This window comes from Amblyomma mixtum, chromosome 8 (genome assembly GCF_055824585.1).
Source record: "Amblyomma mixtum isolate Tamu chromosome 8, ASM5582458v1, whole genome shotgun sequence".
Taxonomy (NCBI): Eukaryota; Metazoa; Arthropoda; class Arachnida; order Ixodida; family Ixodidae; genus Amblyomma; species Amblyomma mixtum.
In genome coordinates, this window is record NC_143019.1 from 119494233 (window position 1) to 119512545 (window position 18313).

At 50.1% G+C, this 18313-nt stretch overlaps 1 protein-coding gene across 2 annotated transcripts; it reads right to left on the bottom strand.

Moving 5' to 3' along the window:
- Positions 1-323: 323 nt before the first annotated feature.
- LOC149334091 (uncharacterized) lies at positions 324-16975 on the bottom strand. Of its 2 annotated transcripts, XM_089555012.1 has the most exons (4): positions 16550-16975; positions 10273-10535; positions 5179-6440; positions 324-5014 (listed from the first exon to the last, which is right to left on the bottom strand). In XM_089555012.1, the coding sequence occupies exons 3-4, from the start codon at positions 5543-5545 to the stop codon at positions 5004-5006; spliced, it is 378 nt and encodes a 125-aa protein (XP_089411138.1). In that variant the 5' UTR covers positions 5546-6440; positions 10273-10535; positions 16550-16975; the 3' UTR covers positions 324-5003. The 2 variants fall into 2 exon arrangements, with proteins under 2 accessions (XP_089411138.1, XP_089411137.1); XM_089555011.1 differs by having other exon boundaries at positions 324-6440; positions 16550-16963.
- Between the last annotated feature and the right edge of the window lie 1338 nt (positions 16976-18313).

Genomic DNA, 18313 nt, shown 5'->3' on the forward strand with positions numbered 1-18313 from the left:
GTTGTACCCTGGATTTCAGCTTTAAAACACGAGGGTGTTAAAAAAAAATGGCTGCAGTTTAGCTTGCTAAGTCTGGTTTAGCGAAATCGTCCCGACGGCGTAGACGGCTCCGGCCGACTCGCTAAGTCCATAGCGAGAACTGCAATGCGAATGCCACGAGAGCGGCGCCGGCTCCTTTATCCAGCAATTGGCGAATCCCGTGGTTAGTCAAGTGGCCACAGCTGCCAAGGCGGCGGTCGGCGCAGTTGCAGCTGCGGCGGGTGAGGTGGTATGTGTGGTGTCTGGTTCAGACCAGACGAATGACACGGGACCACGCAAGCGCAGTATGCAGAAACACTCTCCTTTATTCGTCACAGTCAAGCCACTTATATAGGAAATCATATTGAATGACGATGGCGATATGTACACTGAAAGAAACGAAACTGAAACAAGAAAGGATACAACATCGCCTCCCGCTTGAAAATACAACATAGTAATTTACAACAACCAAAATAACACGAACTAAACACTTATTGTTCAGGTAAAGAAAACCCAAATCTTTCTACAGGTCGGCGTACCCTAGTGCTTCGACGCAAAGGTTGCTCCACCGAATCTTCTAAAGGAGCAACCACTTCTTCAGTAACTTCAGCCCTTGTTTCCGGCAATCGCAACAATTCACCCTGTTCAGAGCCTGCGCGGCTTTCAGGCCCAGCGGTACCCGAGTAGTGATGAGGCAATTCCCATGCCCATTGTTCTATTGTCTGCGATCGATTGCAGGGAACCCGAACTAGTTTAGACGCGTTCCAGCAACGACCGTCGCTCATCAAAAAGCTATTTTTGCCTTTTCTGTCGACAATCTTGAAAGGTCCCATGTAATTTACCGACGCTTTCCCACCGCCTGCTGGCTTGCGTACACGAACGAAGTCCCCTACTCTACAGGCTGGTCTTTTCGTACCTCGCCTCCTGTCCGTATACTGTTTTAAGGCGGAAGCCTTTAATGCCTCATCGTTGTAAGCAGGAGTTGTCGACAGAAAATGTCACGCTTTTCAATTGGTCGAAATGCTCGTGACGTCACAGTGCGCGAATTTCAAATGGGGCCAATTGTACTTTGGCTAGTAACCATGCAACCAATCAAAGGGATCGTATAGTGATGCTCCAACTAAGTGGGACTGAGTTTAGTTAATTGCTTAATTAATCAATTAGCCTAATTAAGATAGAGGAGAATGAAGAGATCAGAAGAAAGACGAAAAGAAAAGAAAGACGCGCGTCGCAGCGACAACAGCGTCCGCGGAAGGAGACGCTGCTGAAAAAAACAGATAAGTACGAAGCCGCGTCCGCTCCACCACCACGCACTTCCCCACTCAGTTCGACGTCTCGTTTCATATACGCTGTGTAGAACATCCTAGACAGTTCCAACATTTGACAGGTTAATGACAGAACACGATGGATAGAAATACAATAATATAAATATGAAATAGCCTAATTAACCTTTCTAGTTAGACCGCATAAATCAATAAAACCGAGAACGAAATTGGTCGAGTTGGGGAATCGAACCAGGGTCTCCGGAGTGCGATACGAGCACGCTAGCCACTCCGTAATGCCAGCTGAATGGTTTGTAAGGAACAAAGGCGCGTCTAGCTAATACGGCGTCTTCGTTAACTCCTATCTTCCCCCTTTCCCTTACGGCGAGGTGCAGGTGTCCACCCAGATATGCGAGAGAGATACATTTCCTTTCCTCAAAAAAATAAATTTACCGTCCAGCAAGGCGTACAGACGAATTGGCGATGGCGTTCTGTGGACTCCCTGGCAGCGTTGCAAGACGCTGTCGCGTTCCACTCTTACAGGCGAAGCTTAACATGTTAACCACACATCAGTAACACACGCAGACAGCCAATGGACGCGTCATTCGCTGGCAGCACTTGAATCATCATTCACAACCACATTCGTGGCAGAATGCTGTACTCAGGCTTTCGCCTTGCACCACTTTAGTCGCCAAAGTGACTCCTAATTTTTTGCATATATCTGCTTCGCCTTAACCCTAGCAGGAACATTCGAACCGGCATTCGAACCCACTGTATTGAGTCTTGTCCTTGGCTGACGCCCGTGGAGCAACTTAGCTGGCGACACACCCGTTGTCGCATGCGGCGTGGACCTATATATGCCGAGATAGTCAACCACAGCAGCCTGGAGGGGCCGTTGTTCCAATCGGGCAACCTGCATGAAATCTTTCAGCACGCGATTAAAACGTTCAATAGCGCCGTTTCCCTGTGGATAGTACAGAGAAGAACAACGATGCGCAATACCCCTCTCTCTCAAGAATGTTTCAAACATTTGCGATCTAAACTGAGGCCCATTATCTGTGACAATTTCTTCCGGATAGCCTTCTCGGCTGTACACAGCCTGCAAAAAATCGACCACACTCTGTGACGTTACTGTAGACGAAAAGGCAACCTCAGGCCACTTGGAATGATAATCGATCAGCGATATCATGTACCTACAGTTTGAAGGGGCCCAGTCAATCGGTCCCACTATATCCATTGCTAGCTTCTGCCATGGTAGCGCTGTAAACGTCACCGGCTGCAGCGGTGCAAACGACGGTTTAGCGGACTTGTCCGCGGCCTGGCAGATATGACAAAAATGAATTGCTTCTTCTACCTGTTTATTCAAACGCGGCCACCAGTAAAGATCACGTAGTCTCTGCTTCGTCCTCACAATTCCTGGGTGACCTTCGTGCGCAAAACCAACCAGGAGCGAGGTTAATTCACTCGGAACAACTACGTGCTCACCGCGCATCAAAAGGCCATCAACGAAAGAAAGCTCTTCCCGCACGTTAAAGTACGGCATTACTTCTGCTGGCAAAGCTTTTCTAGGCGCCCAACCATGTACCACGTGCACAACAACCTGTTGCAGTGTGCTGTCTGCAGCAGTGGCCACCTGCAGCCGTTCCTTTGTTAGGCACTCTGATACAACGGACACAATTTCTTCCTGCATCGTCTGCTGCGAATCACAGTCAAGAGGTAGGCGTGAAAGCGCATCGGCCACGACATTTTGCGATCCCTTTTGGTACTCTACGTCGAAGTTATAGTACAAAAGTCGAGCTGACCATCTGGATATACGCAAAGGTCGGCGTCCTGTACCGGCAGCTGAAAGTAACGTCACCAGTGCCTGGTGGTCCGTACGTAACAAAAATTTTCTACCCCACAAGTAGACGTGCCAGCGCTCGCACGCGAAGAGACAAGCAAGGGCCTCCCGTTCCCCAGCGGAGTACTTCCGCTCAGCAGGAGTCAGGGCACGTGATGCGAAGGCCACCGTGCGTACGCTGTCACCATCGCGTTGCTGAAGAACGGCTCCCAGACCCTTATCAGAAGCATCTGTCGTAACAATTACATCAAGGTCTGGGTTAAACATTTGTATGACTGGGCTTGAAGACAAAGCTGTCTTAACAAGCTGGAAGCTACGCTCAGCCGCATCATCCCACGTGAACTGTTGACCAGACCGCAGGAGCCTTCTAAGCGGCTCGACGAGATCAGCAAATCGCGGCACAAATCGAGCATAGTAACCAGCGAGACCCAAAAATGACCTCAAAGTGGCAACATCGTGAGGAGCAGGCACTTTGACAATAGCGTCAACCTTAGACTGCAATGGTGTGAGCCCTTTTGAGCTCACCGTGTGCCCTAAAAAGGATAGTTCTGAAACAGTAAATGTGCATTTCTGGTTGAGCTTCAAACCTGAATCACCAATGCGTTTTAGCACCTGGTGTAGATTCTTGTGGTGCTCCTCACGTGTCTTGCCCCACACAATCACATCATCAATGTAACAAAGTATGCCTTTACAATCTTTCAATATATGCTGCATCATTCTCTGAAAGGCTGAAAGGGGCAGATGCAAGGCCAAAACACACTCTCTTAAGACGAAACAATCCTTCGTGTGTGATAAAGGTGGTTAGTCCCCGACTTTCCGGAGTCAGTTCTAGCTGGTGGTATGCCGACGCTAAGTCGAGCTTTGAGAAGCACGTTCCTCCAGCTAGTTCATGAAGTAATTACTCTGTATGCGGAAGAGGAAAAGCATCGGCAATTACTGCCTTGTTCACTTCACGTAGGTCCACACACAACCTAATTGAACCGTCCTTCTTCCTCACGACGACGATCGGTGAAATCCACTCCGATGCGTCGACAGGTTCAATTATATCTTCGGCCAGCAGGCGTTGTATCTCTACCGATATCTGTTGCCGTAGCGTGAGCGGCAGGCGTCGGAGTTTCGCAACGACTGGTTTCACAGATGAACGACAGTTAACATGGTGAACAAAGCCTTTCACATGCCCTAACTGTTCCGTGAACAAGTGCGCAAACTGGTGCGTAAATTCTGAAGGCAGTGAATCAGGGCATATCACCTGGCAGCAATTCAAGGTTGAGCCGTTGATAGTGATTCCGAGGCTCCGAACGGCATCAAGCCCCAGCAGCGAAGTGCCCTTGGTTGTGACATGAAAAAGCACACTGGCTCTGTTTCCCTTGTAAGATACTTCAGCAAGAAAGCAACCACTTAACTTGATTTGTTCTCCGGAATAGTTGCACAAATTGGCAGTCGGCGGTCGTAATGAGTACGTGTCGGCTAGATATTTGTGGTAGTGCTCTTCACTGAGCAAAGAAACCGTAGCGCCTGTGTCGACAATCAACGACAATCTTATCTTCCCGATAGAAATGTTGGCTCGAATATCTTTCGCCTACGCATTAAGGTAACCGATTTGAAGTACCGTGACGGCGTTGGCCTTCTCGGGCTTTCGAACGGCATATTTCTTTTTCTTCAATTTGCACATGCTTGAAAAGTGACCAATTTTTCCACAAGAGTGGCAACGCTTGTTCCTCGCCGGACATGCAGTCGAGTTAGCCATATGCGATGACGAGCCGCACCTGTAGCAACTTCCTTGCTCAGAGTCTGACCTTTTTCGCACATCTTGAATCTTGTTCACAGTGCTATGCGCGAATTCCCCGAGCTCTTGTTGTGTTTGCTCAATTTGCTTCCCGATGTCAACAGCACGCTGCAATGTAAGCGAAGACCCTTCATAAAGCATGCGTTCACGTGTTGTTCGTGACGAAGTGCCTTCCAATAATTGGTCTCGAATCATGCTATCGGTAGCACTGCCAAAATTGCAAGTAGACGCAAGGTCCCGAAGACTGTTTGTAAACGCTTGAAATGTCTCACCAGGCAGTTGTCTTTGGCGAAACCGGCGCCGCTCCACCAAATCATTCGTAGCGCTCGCGAAATGCGTATCCAGTGCAGCAAGCGCGTCCTTGAACTGGTCCACCTTTTCCTCCTTGTCCCCCTTGTCCTCGGCCTTGGCGTCCGCAGTCACGTCTGCTCCTTGTGCAAGGATTCTGTCGAATATTCGCTGGCCTTCAACCCCGAGCGAGTTTAGCAGAATTGCCTTGCAACGCTTCGGCTTCAGTTCATCGCCGCCAATGGCCTCCAGGAAATTCAGGAATACGCGTTTCCACTGCTGCCAAGGCACAGCCGGGTAACCGGGTGCAGGCAAGAAAGGGGGTGGTGCTGGGAAACACCCGAGTGACATGGCTCCGATACTGATCCTCGCAATATGTGGTGTGAGCAAATTTCACTTATCTGCGTTCTTGCGCTCCTCCGGCGTTCTTGCGCTCCTCCGGCGTTCTTGCGCTCCTCCGGCGTTCTTGCGCTCCTCCGGCGTTCCTGCGCACCTCCGGCGTTCCTGCGCACCTCCGGCGTTCCTGCGCACCTCCGGCGTTCCTGCGCACCTTCGGCGTTCCTGCGCACCTTCGGCGTTCCTGCGCACCTCCGGCGTTCTTGCGTTACTCCTGGCCGCCGATGAGATCGTGGCTGCAAGGGCTCCGTGTCGCCTTGCACCGTAGGCGGTTCATCCTCGTCGCCAATATGTGGTGTCTGGTTCAGACCAGACGCATGACACGGGACCACGCAAGCGCAGTATGCAGAAACACTCTCCTTTATTCGTCACAGTCAAGCCACTTATATAGGAAATCATATTGAATGACGATGGCGATATGTACACTGAAAGAAACGAAACTGAAACAAGAAAGGATGCAACAGTGTCACGTGGCTGCCACACCACCACCGCTCATCCACTTGGAGGTCAAATTGCGGCACCGATGACCTTGGCTTGACCAGACCAGTAAAGCTTCCGATTTAATAATCAGGCAGACTCAAAATGGCATGAAAACCTTGTAAGGCTGTAACACATAAATCAACGAATTCTTTCACGGGTCTACAGAGCGATTCATACAATTCTCTATGGCGTCCATGTGCATCTAGCAGGTAGTTGTCAGAGTTGTGGACGCGCCCGTCGCAAATCGGGAAGATGCTGTGGCAGACGGAGGTGCCGTGTGTCCGCATCACTAAAGGGGAGTGGCGAAGGGTCACAGGACAGCCGTTGAGGGTAGGACTACTTTATCTTGGAGATCACGTGCCAGTCCACCCTGCGAAAGATGTCCTCTTTCTGAGTCCGCAGAAACAAGACGAACACGGCAAATGAGAAAGAAAAGCGGTAAAATAAACGTTTTGCTAACGTAAGAAACCTCAACACAAACGCATATGACAAACAAGTTAGTAGGAACCGCAGCTCTTTAATTACAGCTCGTCTTTATTCTTTATGACCATTAGAGTCCTGGTACACAGGTGGCATATACTTTGCCGACGAATTTAATTTTTCTAAATGAAAGATGGGAATCCTGCGCATATTGCACTACGGAGCTGGTATGCAGTAACGTCACACTCGGCATCAAGAAAGGTACTGTGCTAATGGTGCTACGCCTAAACTACGCTCATGCTACTGCTTGCCGTAAGACGCTGAATCCCTCGCAAATGGGGATGCATGCTTCCCCGCACTACTAGAACAGAGTTCCTAGGGAGCTGGAGATCCGCATTGAGAGCATGAATAGAATGATTCTACAGCCATCTGGTTTGAATCATGGTGATGACTAGGGTGATGATTGGTCGTTATCTATCTGATGTTGTCACTTGAACAGAATTACTTTGTCCTTCCAGTGCGAAACGAGCTGTTCGTGTTCAGGAAGAGGTACAGGAAGGCTCGCTGAAGGGAAGAGGCTGAGGTGCCACCACTTGGGCTTTGTGTACCTGCCTCGCTTGCCCATTTTTAGGAGCAACTTAACATGCCGTGGCAAGATCTCTAAGTCGAGTTATACTCGTGAAGTTTACTTGTGTCTTTAAAGCAACCATACATCTCATTCTCGTTTCTTGGAGCGAGAACAAACCTCCATGTGGGGTGTCGCATGAAGAGAATAAGATAAGGAAAGTTGGACTGCGAGGTCTTGCAGGCATGACACCGACAGTAATCTGTTGCTTTTGCTGCTTTACTTTTTGTTACTTTTTAATGCATAGTAATGAACAGAAGTTTACTGGGAATGAATTCATGAAATTTTGCTGTGCTGCAGGTCAAATCGGTTAATACAAATCGCTGAAGAACGAGGGGACATATGGGGGTGCATCCCCTAGAAGAATAGCAGCTGCATGACTAGCGAGGCGAAGCGAACCATTCGTCTTCCGGGAATCTGCATCCGAAAAAGTTTTGTCCACGGCTGAACAAGTGAGGGTAGATGCCTTTCTGGAGGCCGCCGCGGTGGCTCAGTGGTTATGGTGCTCGGCTGCTGACCCGAAAGACGCGGGTTCGATCCCGGCTGCGGCGGTTGAATTTCTTTGGACGCGGAATTCTAGAGGCCCGTGTACTGTGCGATGTCAGTGCACGTTAATGAACCCCAGGTGGTCGAAATTTCCGGAGCCCTCCACTACGGCGCCTCTCATAGCCTTAGTCGCTTTGGGACGTTAAACCCCCCTTATTTAATACCCCCCCCAGGGGCCTTTAAGGGTCAAATAAATGATGATGTTAATTATTTGTTTCCCCACCAATGTGAGTCATGTTGAATGTACTACTCCCCCCCTTATGTAACCCCCCCCCCAGGGGCCTTTAAGGGTGAAATAAATTATGATAATTATGATAAAACAAACCAAGCTTTTCTGGACTGCAGCCTGTTTTGTATTAAACAGCAATCATACCAAGATATTCGCAGTTCACTTTTGCGTTATGTTTTCGAAACAGAAGATACAAATCACTCCGTTATACCCAGTTTGCCTTCTGCGGATAGGAGGTCTCAAGTTTCCTTGTTTTTTTGTTGTAGCGTTGATTGAGCCAGCACTGTTTCTTGCCATCTCACGGACATAAAGCACACTGCTCCTCATTTGTGTACAGTCACACTAATAGAAGTCATGTTTTCCATAAAAGCAGGCAATCATTTTCACAATCGAACTTTGCAGCGGTTGCCGTCGTAAGCGTTGTCTAAAATCTCTTTGGAAGTACTCCGGAACCTGCACTGCGCATATCCTCAGCATGGTGTTCTGCTCCGTCAGCAAGACGTTAGAAGGACATTGCGAACATTATCAAGCTGGTCTGTATCAGTAGGATAGCGCATTCTAATCATGAGACCACGGACCCTCGCCGAGAATGCAGCTTTTATAAGCTAGAAAAAAGGCTAAAAGAAGTGGTAGGGTTTTAACGGCATTAAACGGAGTACACATGCGAAAGCATGTGTTTAGTCTGTTTGGCTCATAGTTTTGCTTGCGTCTGTCTGGTATTTAGCTTAGCACGTGGCGTGATAGGCTGCGGCGATAGCATAGAGCTCTCGTGCAGTGCCCATCGAAGCTGATCTGTTCGCCCAGTGGCGGTAAGATTTATTTTATTTCTCCAGGTTGGCCAGCGTCACCCTCGAGGTCAAGTTTACACAATATTCTTGGTTGTAACCGCGTTGAGTAACGTCACCCTCAAGGTCGAGCATTGCACAAAGGTTTTTAGTTGATTGGTTTGGTTTATGGGGTTTAACCTCCCAAAGCGACTAAGGCTATCAGAGACGCCGTAGTGGAGGGCTCCGGAAATTTCGACCACCTGGGGTTCTTCAACGTGCACTGAGATCGCACAGTACACGGGCCTCTAGAATTTCTCCTCCGAAGAAATTCCAGCAACCGTGGCCAGGATCGGTGGCTGGAATTTCTTTGGAGGAGAAATTCTAGAAACTGTGTTAAACAGTGCTCTCGCACTTAAAACTACAGGTGTCGCCACAGCCGGCTTGATTAGCAACTAAATATACAAGCGGTGCCAACCAATTTAAACCACTGATCTATCCCTTCATTTCAAAACAGTGGCAACCCATTCTTTTCGGTAAGGACGTCCCGAATTTGAATCGATCGGCGTGTAGATTTTTCAGTAGTTTGAAGGCCAGTAAATGGACATTTTGCTTTTGCACTAGCGTCAACGTATCCAGAAAGAGCCGCAAAATGTTTTTGACTAAAAACAATAATTGTTTGTGATGTCTTCAGATACCCTTGGCTGAGACCTTGATAACTGAATACTCTTCTTAGTCTCAGTAAATATCGGTTGTATGGCTCTCTAAGTCTGTGTTAAGTTTTAGGTTTTTTTTTCGGATACCCTTTTCTCGTAACGAAATGGAAACTTATTACGTCAAGCCCGAAAGGGTCTCCGGGACAGCCGACTAAAGGAACATGGCGGTGTACCCTCTCCTCCTAGGAATCCTGGGGATCACTCTTGGCAGCGGCACAGTTGGTTTACGAAACGCCCAGTGGGCAGGGTACCTGTATTCCATTATTTAATAATTTGACCTTTGATATACAGACTATATAAATCTCAATTTTTGATGCCATTAGGACTTGGCAGTTAATTGATACAAGCCAATTTAAATCCGCCCTCAGTGCCCCTTTCAGTCGTTTCAAGTTATGTGGAAACCCTGCAATGAGCGGGAATTTCGTTTGATAAAAAAAAAACATTCCCAACCGAACATGGGAGCCTCACATCCGATGTAAGCACGAGCTAACTGAATATGCGAAGCAAAAAAAGGTATTAGTTACAAGGGCTAAGCGTTCAGCGCATTCTCATCACGCATGGCTTGATTTAGGTTTGGTTTATGGGGTTTAACGTCCCAAAGCGACTCAGGCTATGAGACGCCGTAGTGAAGGGCTCCGGAAATTGCGACTACCTGGGGTTCTTTAAAGTGCACTGACATCGCACAGTAAACGGGCCTCTAGACTTTCTCCTCCAAAGAAATTGCGCCGCCGCGGCCGGGATCGAACCCGCGTCTATCGGGTCAGCAGCCTACACAATAACCACTGAGCCACCGCGGCGGCCGCATCACACATGCATCGGATTTTTCTTGCAGTGCATGAATAATGACAGCAAGACGAGCAGCTCTTGGATCTATTCGGCTAGAGCCACAAGCTGTTGCGTACCTTCGCGCCCGGTGACGGTAGCTCCTCAGTTTGTGAGGACGCGTCCGCGATGACTACAGCCTTGCCGTTGGCTCCTGCCTGGACCGCGGGCTGCGCAGGCTGCTCCCTCTCGGGCAGCGGCATTCTCTACCCGAGGTACTAGCACAAGCAACACTGGCGAGGAACCGTCGGACGCCCCAGAAGGCCTCAAGGTCCGAGTCCGAGGAGCTCCTCGCGATGCTTCTGCAGGAAGGGCCGGCTCCACCATCGTTGCTTTCGGGTGGCTAGGACAAGAAAGCAGTCAAAAATCAAGGTTCTATTTTTCGCGCAGCACATGGCAAGATCGAATGTCAACAAATTTGGAGACGGAAATCTGCGCATACATTCAATCGCTTTCGTAAGTTTTCCCGATTCCCGCCCTGCGCAATTTAGGAGTATTTCCCTCCGTTCGCTACGATTTGGAGCTGTTTTTCTGTGGTTCGGTTTTTCGTTTTAACGGGCTTGACGTACCAAAGCGACTCAGGCTGTGAGAGACGCCGTAGTGAAGGGCTCCGGAAATTTCGACCATCTGGTGTTTAACGTTAACGGATATTGCAGAGTGCACGGGCCTTTGGCATTTCGCCTCCATCGAAATCCGACCGCCACCGCCGGGATCGAACCCGCGTCTTTCGGGTCAGTAGGCGAGCACAATAACCACTAAGCCATAGCGGCGGCACAAACAATAGTGTCTGTTGTCGCGTTCAAAATTCGTGGACAAAAATATTGAATATTGGAAAGCAGCAAAATATTAGTTTAGGTAACGAACCATTGTTCCGGTATAGTCTAGGGTTTGACGGCATACCGTCTGGTCAGGAATCATGGTGATGAGGATTGCTGGTCACTGGCCAAAGACAATAAAGAAAGACGTTTCGGGAGCGCTACGGCTCCCTTGTTCACTATGAAGCAATCGGCGCACGGATCCGTCCTTTTGTAGCACTCAGTAGCGTTTTTAATGATTTAGCATAGATAGGATGTAGAGTCCCGTCATTCCTCTTTAGTGTGTTAGACGATGTCTGTATGATAAGCGACTCAAGATTCTGCCGTGCTGATGTGTTCTTTTCTGTTGTCAATATCTTTACTTGATCCCAGTTACTCTCGTGGCCGGATTCTTGCACATGCTCGGCGATGGCGTTGGATGTTACTTTCTGGTTTCGGACGTCGTTCTGGTGCTCTCTCAGGCACCGGTATGTAGAAAAACGTTTCTTTCACAATGTCTCCATCGCTTGCATCGGGCAGCTAAAGACTGCCAAGTAAAACCAATGGGGATATGTCGCTTTTGAGGATTGCAAAAAACGTTAGCAGCAAAAACATTCAAACGTGTCAATGGCGATCTGCGAATATAGCTTGTTATAGTGAAGTGTTAGAAAAATATTTAAGAAAGAAATGGGCTCATAAACTATTTCCCGTTAGAGAATGCTTGTGTCCAAAACTTTTGGGTATGGCCTTGTGTGAGTCTGGTACTATCTTTTCTTTCCTAAAAGCTACCCAATCACTGAGACGCATGTGCGCACTCAGTGGCTCGAGCGTCCCTCGCTGCTTGAAGGGAAAAAGATCGCAGCCTCGGCAGCTGAAGTACGCACGTGCGTCGACGTATACCATGACTGGACCCGGCTACGATCCCGACGGCGGCGGCAGCGTTTTGTTGGAGGCGAAACGCAAAAGGCGCCACAGTGCTGTGTGATGTTAGTGCATGACAGAGCTTCCCAGGTGGTCGAAATTATTCCGGGGACCTCCCCTATGGCACGTCTTTCTTCCTTTCTCTCGAAAACCGCCGCCCCATCTCCCACACTTCCTGTGCTGGGAAGATGAAGCACGTCATTCTCAACCGTCTCAATAAATACGTTGAAGATAACCATCTCCTACCTCGCACCATGATTGGCTTCCGCTCAAATCTCTCTACACAAGACATTATACTCCAGCTCTCACGAGAGATACTGTGCCCCTCTACCAGAGCGGGCGCAAAGGCTATTCTAGGGCTTGATTTAACTAAAGCATTTCACAGCGTCTCGCACGGAGCTATTCTCACTAACCTCTCCCTACTAAATCCTGGTCACCGTACCTACGAGTATATACGTACTTTCCTCTCTGGTCGTACAGCTGAAGTTAGCTTTGGCTCTCACCTTTCAGACCCTATAAACCTCGGTAGCAATGGCACCCCCCAGAGATCCGTTCTCTCCCCATTTCCTTTCAATGTCGCCTTGCTCACGCTACCTTCTAAATTAGACACTATCCCCCGGCTATCCCATACCTTATACGCAGACGACATTACCCTCCGGGTATCAACAGGCAACGATGCTGAGGTTGAATCCGCAGTTCAACAAGCGGTCGATGTCATTAAGCGCCATGTAGCCGCAGCCGACCTCTCGTGCTCCCCTCAGAAGTCCGAGCTGCTGCTCATCCGAGATCAACCCGGCCTCCACGGCCATCCTCCTATCTGCATTACTGCTAGTGGTCAGCCCATACGCGTAGTATACACCATTAGGATATTGGGGCTCCTCATCCAGAGCAATCGGAAAAACACCGACACTCTAGCTAAACTTACAGTCTCTGTATCGCAGACCATTCGTCTAATTCGTCGCATTGCTAATAAACATAGAGGCATGCGAGAGGCCGACCTCTGATGTCTTGTTCAGGCGTTTGTTATCAGTCGCCTCACATATACCCTCCCTTACCTCTACCTTAGCTGCCAGGAAGAGGACCGCGTTGACTGCCTTATTCGACAGGCATACAAGGCGACTCTTCATCTCCCCCACCGGACCCTCCCCCCCCCCCCCAGTATAAACTACTGGCATTAGGGGTCTGCAACACTGTGGCGGAACTCTCGGAAACTCATCTCACTTCTCAGTACGAGCGTCTCACTCACACCTCCACGGGACGTCACATACTCGACAAGCTTTGAATGCGCTTCGAAACAACCGCACCCGACAGGGTCCAGCTTCCACACCATATCCGCAGTAACCTTCGTTACCCCTCTTCCTAAAAATATGCACCCAGAGTATCATGTCGCTCACCGCAAGCACAGGGCTGTCTCTGCACAAAAAGTATTTAACAGATCGGACAGCAGTCTATGTCGACGCCGCCGAATACCCCGACCGCGAAGCTTTTTCTCTCGCGGTTGTAAACTACTGTGGACGGCCGCTAGTTGCGTGCTCCATTCCCGTCAGATCGCCTGAAGAGGCTGAGGAGGCGGCCATAGCCTTGGCGATGGTCTCCACCTCTGCAGAAACCATCTTCAGCGACTCTAAATCTGCGATTCGTAATTTCGCTAAAAGCCGGGTCTCCCCTGTCACCCTCTCTCTCCTCTACTCCACCAAACTTCAACTCCGCCCGATCCAATTGATCTGGGTCCCTGCGCACTCATCGCATCCAGGGAACGAGGCGGCCCACAATTATGCCCGAGGATTCGTCGACCGGGATGTGGTGTCGCCCGTCCTGCGGACGGCGAGGAATCGTATGGTTACATTTCATGACATAACCATGCACTACCGCTTAGGTAGACTTCTGTATCCCTCTGCACGTAGTTCTCTCACCAAACCCCAAGAAGTTGCGTGGAGGCAACTCCAAACGAACGTCTTCCCCAACCCCGCGATATATGGCCGCATATACCCTGGGGTCTACTCCCCTTCCTGTCAAATGTGTGGCCAACATGCCACTCTGTCCCACATACTCTGGGCTTGCCCTCGGGGCTCCCCCCTTCGAGGCTTGCAGGTCTCGAATCCAGACCAGTGGGAGGCCGCATTGCTCAGTTCCGACTCGGACACACAGATCCGGGTTGTGACAAGAGCCCTAGAAGTCGCCAAACGCCACGGGCTCATGGCCACTTGATGGGGCTGTAATCCCACACCGTCAGATACAATTGTCGACGAAAATATAGTTTATCCTCCTCCTCCTCCTCACAGCACGCATGAGGAGTACACCGAGAAGTGATACAGTTACTGCGTTATTTCGTTTCCTCAAAAGCCGCTGCTGCTGTTGCGACTCTTGGCTTCGAAAAAAGCGGTATTGGAGGAAAAAAATTCAGGGGGCACTTTCACTATCTAAACTGAGTGAGGCGAAAGCGTTTTCCGCACCACTTTGCCTATGTGACACTGGTGACGTCACCACTGGGTGACGTCACACGTAATTGGTGACGAAATAATGACAACTAATTAATGACTAATTACTGATTAATCACTGAGCACTAATTGCTTGCTAATTAATGACGCCTAAGCTTCGCCTTTAGGAGCGGAACGCGACAGCATGTTGTAGCCCTGCCAGGGAGTCCACGGAACGCCACCATCCGTTCGGCGCGATGCCTTGCCCTTTGAACGCAACGCTTTTTTAGGAAAGGAAAAAGCGCTGTAAATCTCAGTCATCTCGTTGGACACCTTAACCGCACTGTATAGGAAGGGAGGAAGCGGCAGTGAAAGAAGAAAGAGGGGCCGTAATGAAGAAACTGAAAATGGTATTTGAGGAAAGGAAATTACGCAGTAACTATCTCACATATCTCGGTGGACACCCGTGAAAACGCGGACACACCTGTCGACACGGCTGCCGACACGGACGCAGACACGGCTGCCGACACGGATGTCTAACGACAGCATAAGGCATTAAAGGCTTTTGTCTTAAAATGGCGCAGTAACTGTCTCACACCTCGGTGGACATTGGTAAGGATAAACCCGCCGCGATGGCTCAGTGGCTATGGTGCGCGGCTGCTGACCCGAAAGACGCGGGTTCTATCCATGCCGCGGCGGTCGAATTTAGATAGAGACGAAATTCTGGGGCCTGCGTACTGTACCATGTTAGTGCACGTTAAAGAATTCCAGGTTGTTGAAATTTCCGGAGACCTTCCTTACGGCGTCCGTCATAGCCTGAGTCGCTCTGCGACGTTAAACCCCCTTAAGCAAGTGAAGGGATTAAGAAGGGAGTGAAAAAAGAAAGGAAGAGAAAGGTGCCGTAGAGGAGAGCTCCGAAAAAAATTTCCACGACCTGGAGATCATTTACATACACTGAAATCGCACAGTGAACGGGCGCCGTTCCGCCTCCATAGAAACGCGCCCGCCGCGTCCGATCCCGGGCATTCCTTCCCAATACCCGAGCCCCACCTGCGTCACAACCAATAATTTTTCTTTTAAAACCTCTTTGGTTGAAACAACCTTCAGGGCACCTTAAAATTGTCCGGTTTGGTTGCTAGGTTACTGCGTTCCGGCTCTGCCAGTGGCATGGCGAACTTCATTAACGGGTAACGTTGACCTTCAACTACTAGTCCTAGAATTGCCCTGAACGGAAGAAGCTCGTGTCGATTCCGTGGAGGCGAACGTCGTGCAGAAGCTCGGGTGAGGGACGAGGCTCGCAAACCAGCTGGCAGGTGTCCTGAGAGGGAAGAGGTGCAAACCTAACAATGGCCGTCGCGTCTGTGTGCCCGTTCGCTTACAGGACAATGGGCCGAGAACAAACGCACTCGATACCCGAAGTGCGGCTCGGCGAGCTCTAATCCACCCGTGAAAGAATGATAGGACCCTCAAGACCGCACCCAGTGAAAAAACCAGGACCCTCAAGTTCATCTTCCTGCTGTAGCATCCATAATAACAGCGCCATATGGACTAGAGCTAACTGTGAATCCGCACCGTACAGACGGAAAAATAATTATGCGCTCATGCAAATGGGAAGAGCCGCTAGCACTCATGACCCGCATTCGAGCCAATGCATAATCGGCATCGGCTTCAAATTCGATTATGCGAGGTATATTGGCAAGGGTAAAGTGCATGGTATGACTTTCGAATGCAGGAGACGACTCGGGGGACGCACGTCGAATATCTGCGGCGAAATAATTTCGAAATCGCACGGCTCTTCCAATGTGCTATAGCGCGTTTTTTTTTCAGGTGTACTTTGCGGATTTGTTTAGCTCCAGTCCATATGGCGCGGTTATAATGGATGTAATACTACTCCAGCAGGCAGATACATATTTATGGATAAGGAACGCTGTTTTCAAACTCCACAATGAGGACCGCGTCCGTCTTCGGTTGCTATGCTTGGCCCAACGGGAATGACCTCATGTGGTGTTAAGCTCAGAGCTACCGGCCGTTACATGAGAGTTCTGCGCGGAGTTGCAGGAATAAAGGACGGCCAGACACTCTCGTACCGGATGTTGGTTGATTGCCCAGTGCGTTCGTAGTGCGTTCTATGCGGCGTGCCCTTCAAGTGCACGAAAAGTGTTAGGAGAGGTAGCTGCATTTCTAATTCACTATTCCGCCAACTGTATTCATGATCTACTCCATACCTGATCGTGGTGTGCCGGCTGTGGCCACTGCCCCTCCCCGGTTGAAGCCCGGAGTCTTCCCAGACGCCTTCCTGCGCGAAACGCTCCGGGTGCTGCGCCATCTCGCCCGTCGGCGTCCTCTCACGGAGATTCAGGCGCTGGAAGCCCTGCCGCCGCTCCGGGCGAGAGATTGTGCCGCACCCGGTCGCCTTAATGCCCGGGCCCCAAGGACTCGACGTGGCGTTGCAGCTGCACAAGGGTCTTGCCCAGTCATCAGCCATGGTGGTATGCTTGAACTCAGTAGCGTCCCTGTGCAGGCAAGAGTCTCTTTGTGCCTTGGATGCACACCTCACTGCGAGCCGAGCAGAAGTGTCTGGGGGACAAGTCAGCGGCTGTTTTAATGCGCTGTCGTGTCACTGCTGAGGATGCATCACATGCAAGGTTCGGAACGCGGCGCGTGTCACGTGTGCTTAGTGGTCAGCTTTTTTTTGCTTTTTTTCGTTTCACCAAAGAGAGCAGTGAAGGGCCGCTAGCTCGAGCCAGTGAAGAGGCACGTGCACTTTACTTTTCGTTCTTCCTTCAGTTGCCACAACAGATTGGGCTACATGCCGGACCTCTTTCCTTCTTGCACTCCCTCCTTGATCCCTTTCTTACAGCGCGGTACGGGTGTCCACCGAGATGTGTGAGACAGTTACCACGCCATTTGCTTTTCTGAAAAATCAATTTTCTATTTCATGTGCCGCGTTCCCGAGGCTGTGGCTGATTGGTTAGGGCGCTCACCTACCGAGTCGGATTTCCCGGGTTCGAACCCACCCGCGGCGGCCGCGTTTCGATAGAGGCGAAATGCAAAAAGCGCCTTGTGCTGTGCGATGTCAACGCACTGTAGAGATTGAAAATTTAAAATTGGTTTTAGAGCGCACGTCGTTGGCGTCCGTTTCTGCGTTTCGCGGCGTCGCTGTCGCCTTGTCGTAACCAGCAGTGGATACCTTAGTCGCGCTTCAAGCTGCGTAACCAATAGAGCGGGAGCTCGAAAAGCAAAGGAAAGGCGCATAACTGCCCTCTTGGAACAGTGGATACCTTAATCGTGCTTTAAGCTACTTGGCGGTAGTGCGCTGCATGTGTTGACATTGACAACGCTGTGCCCTTTTAAAGAAAGGAAGTGCGCATAACTGGCTCCGTGGGTCAGTAGACTCCTGAATCGCGCTTATAGATACGTCGGGTGACGAGAGAGAGAGATGTGGGCTGCAGGTATTGACAACCTTGTGCCAGAAACGCGGCGCTAAAGCCATAGGCCGTCAGCCTTCATTGTGTTCATTGGCATTGACGTCGACGACGTTTTACACTCAGATCATTTTAAGGAAAAGAAGTGCGCATAACTGGCTCCCTGGGTCACTGGACCCCTGAATCGCGCTTATATATAGGTACGGTGTGGTGAGATCTGGGCTGCAGGCATTGATAACGTTGTGCCAGAAACGCGGCGCTGAAGCCATAGACCGTCGGCGTTCATTGGCGTTGACAACGTTTTACACAACGAACATTTTAAGGTAAGGAAGTGCTCATAACTGGCCCCCAGGGTCAGTGTACGCCTGAATCGCGCTTATAGGTACGTGGGGTGATGGGAGAGAGATGTGGGCTGCATGCGCTAACGCTGACAATGGTGAGCGAACTCTCGCGATCAACCATTAATGGTGCACTGAAGAGGAATCTGAATCGTATTTAGGCGAAAGCCTTTAATGCCTCATACTCTCGTTAGCAGCCGTGTCCGCAGCCGTGTCCGCGATTTGG

Bases quoted from the DNA above. Each gene is read 5' to 3' on its own strand.
- LOC149334091 (XM_089555011.1), bottom strand. From the start codon at position 16,809: ATGGCTGATGACTGGGCAAGACCCTTGTGCAGCTGCAACGCCACGTCG. The intron at 10,536-16,549 runs GTATGGAGTAGA...TTCTTGTCCTAG, and splicing joins AGCCGGCACACCACGATCAG to CCACCCGAAAGCAACGATGG.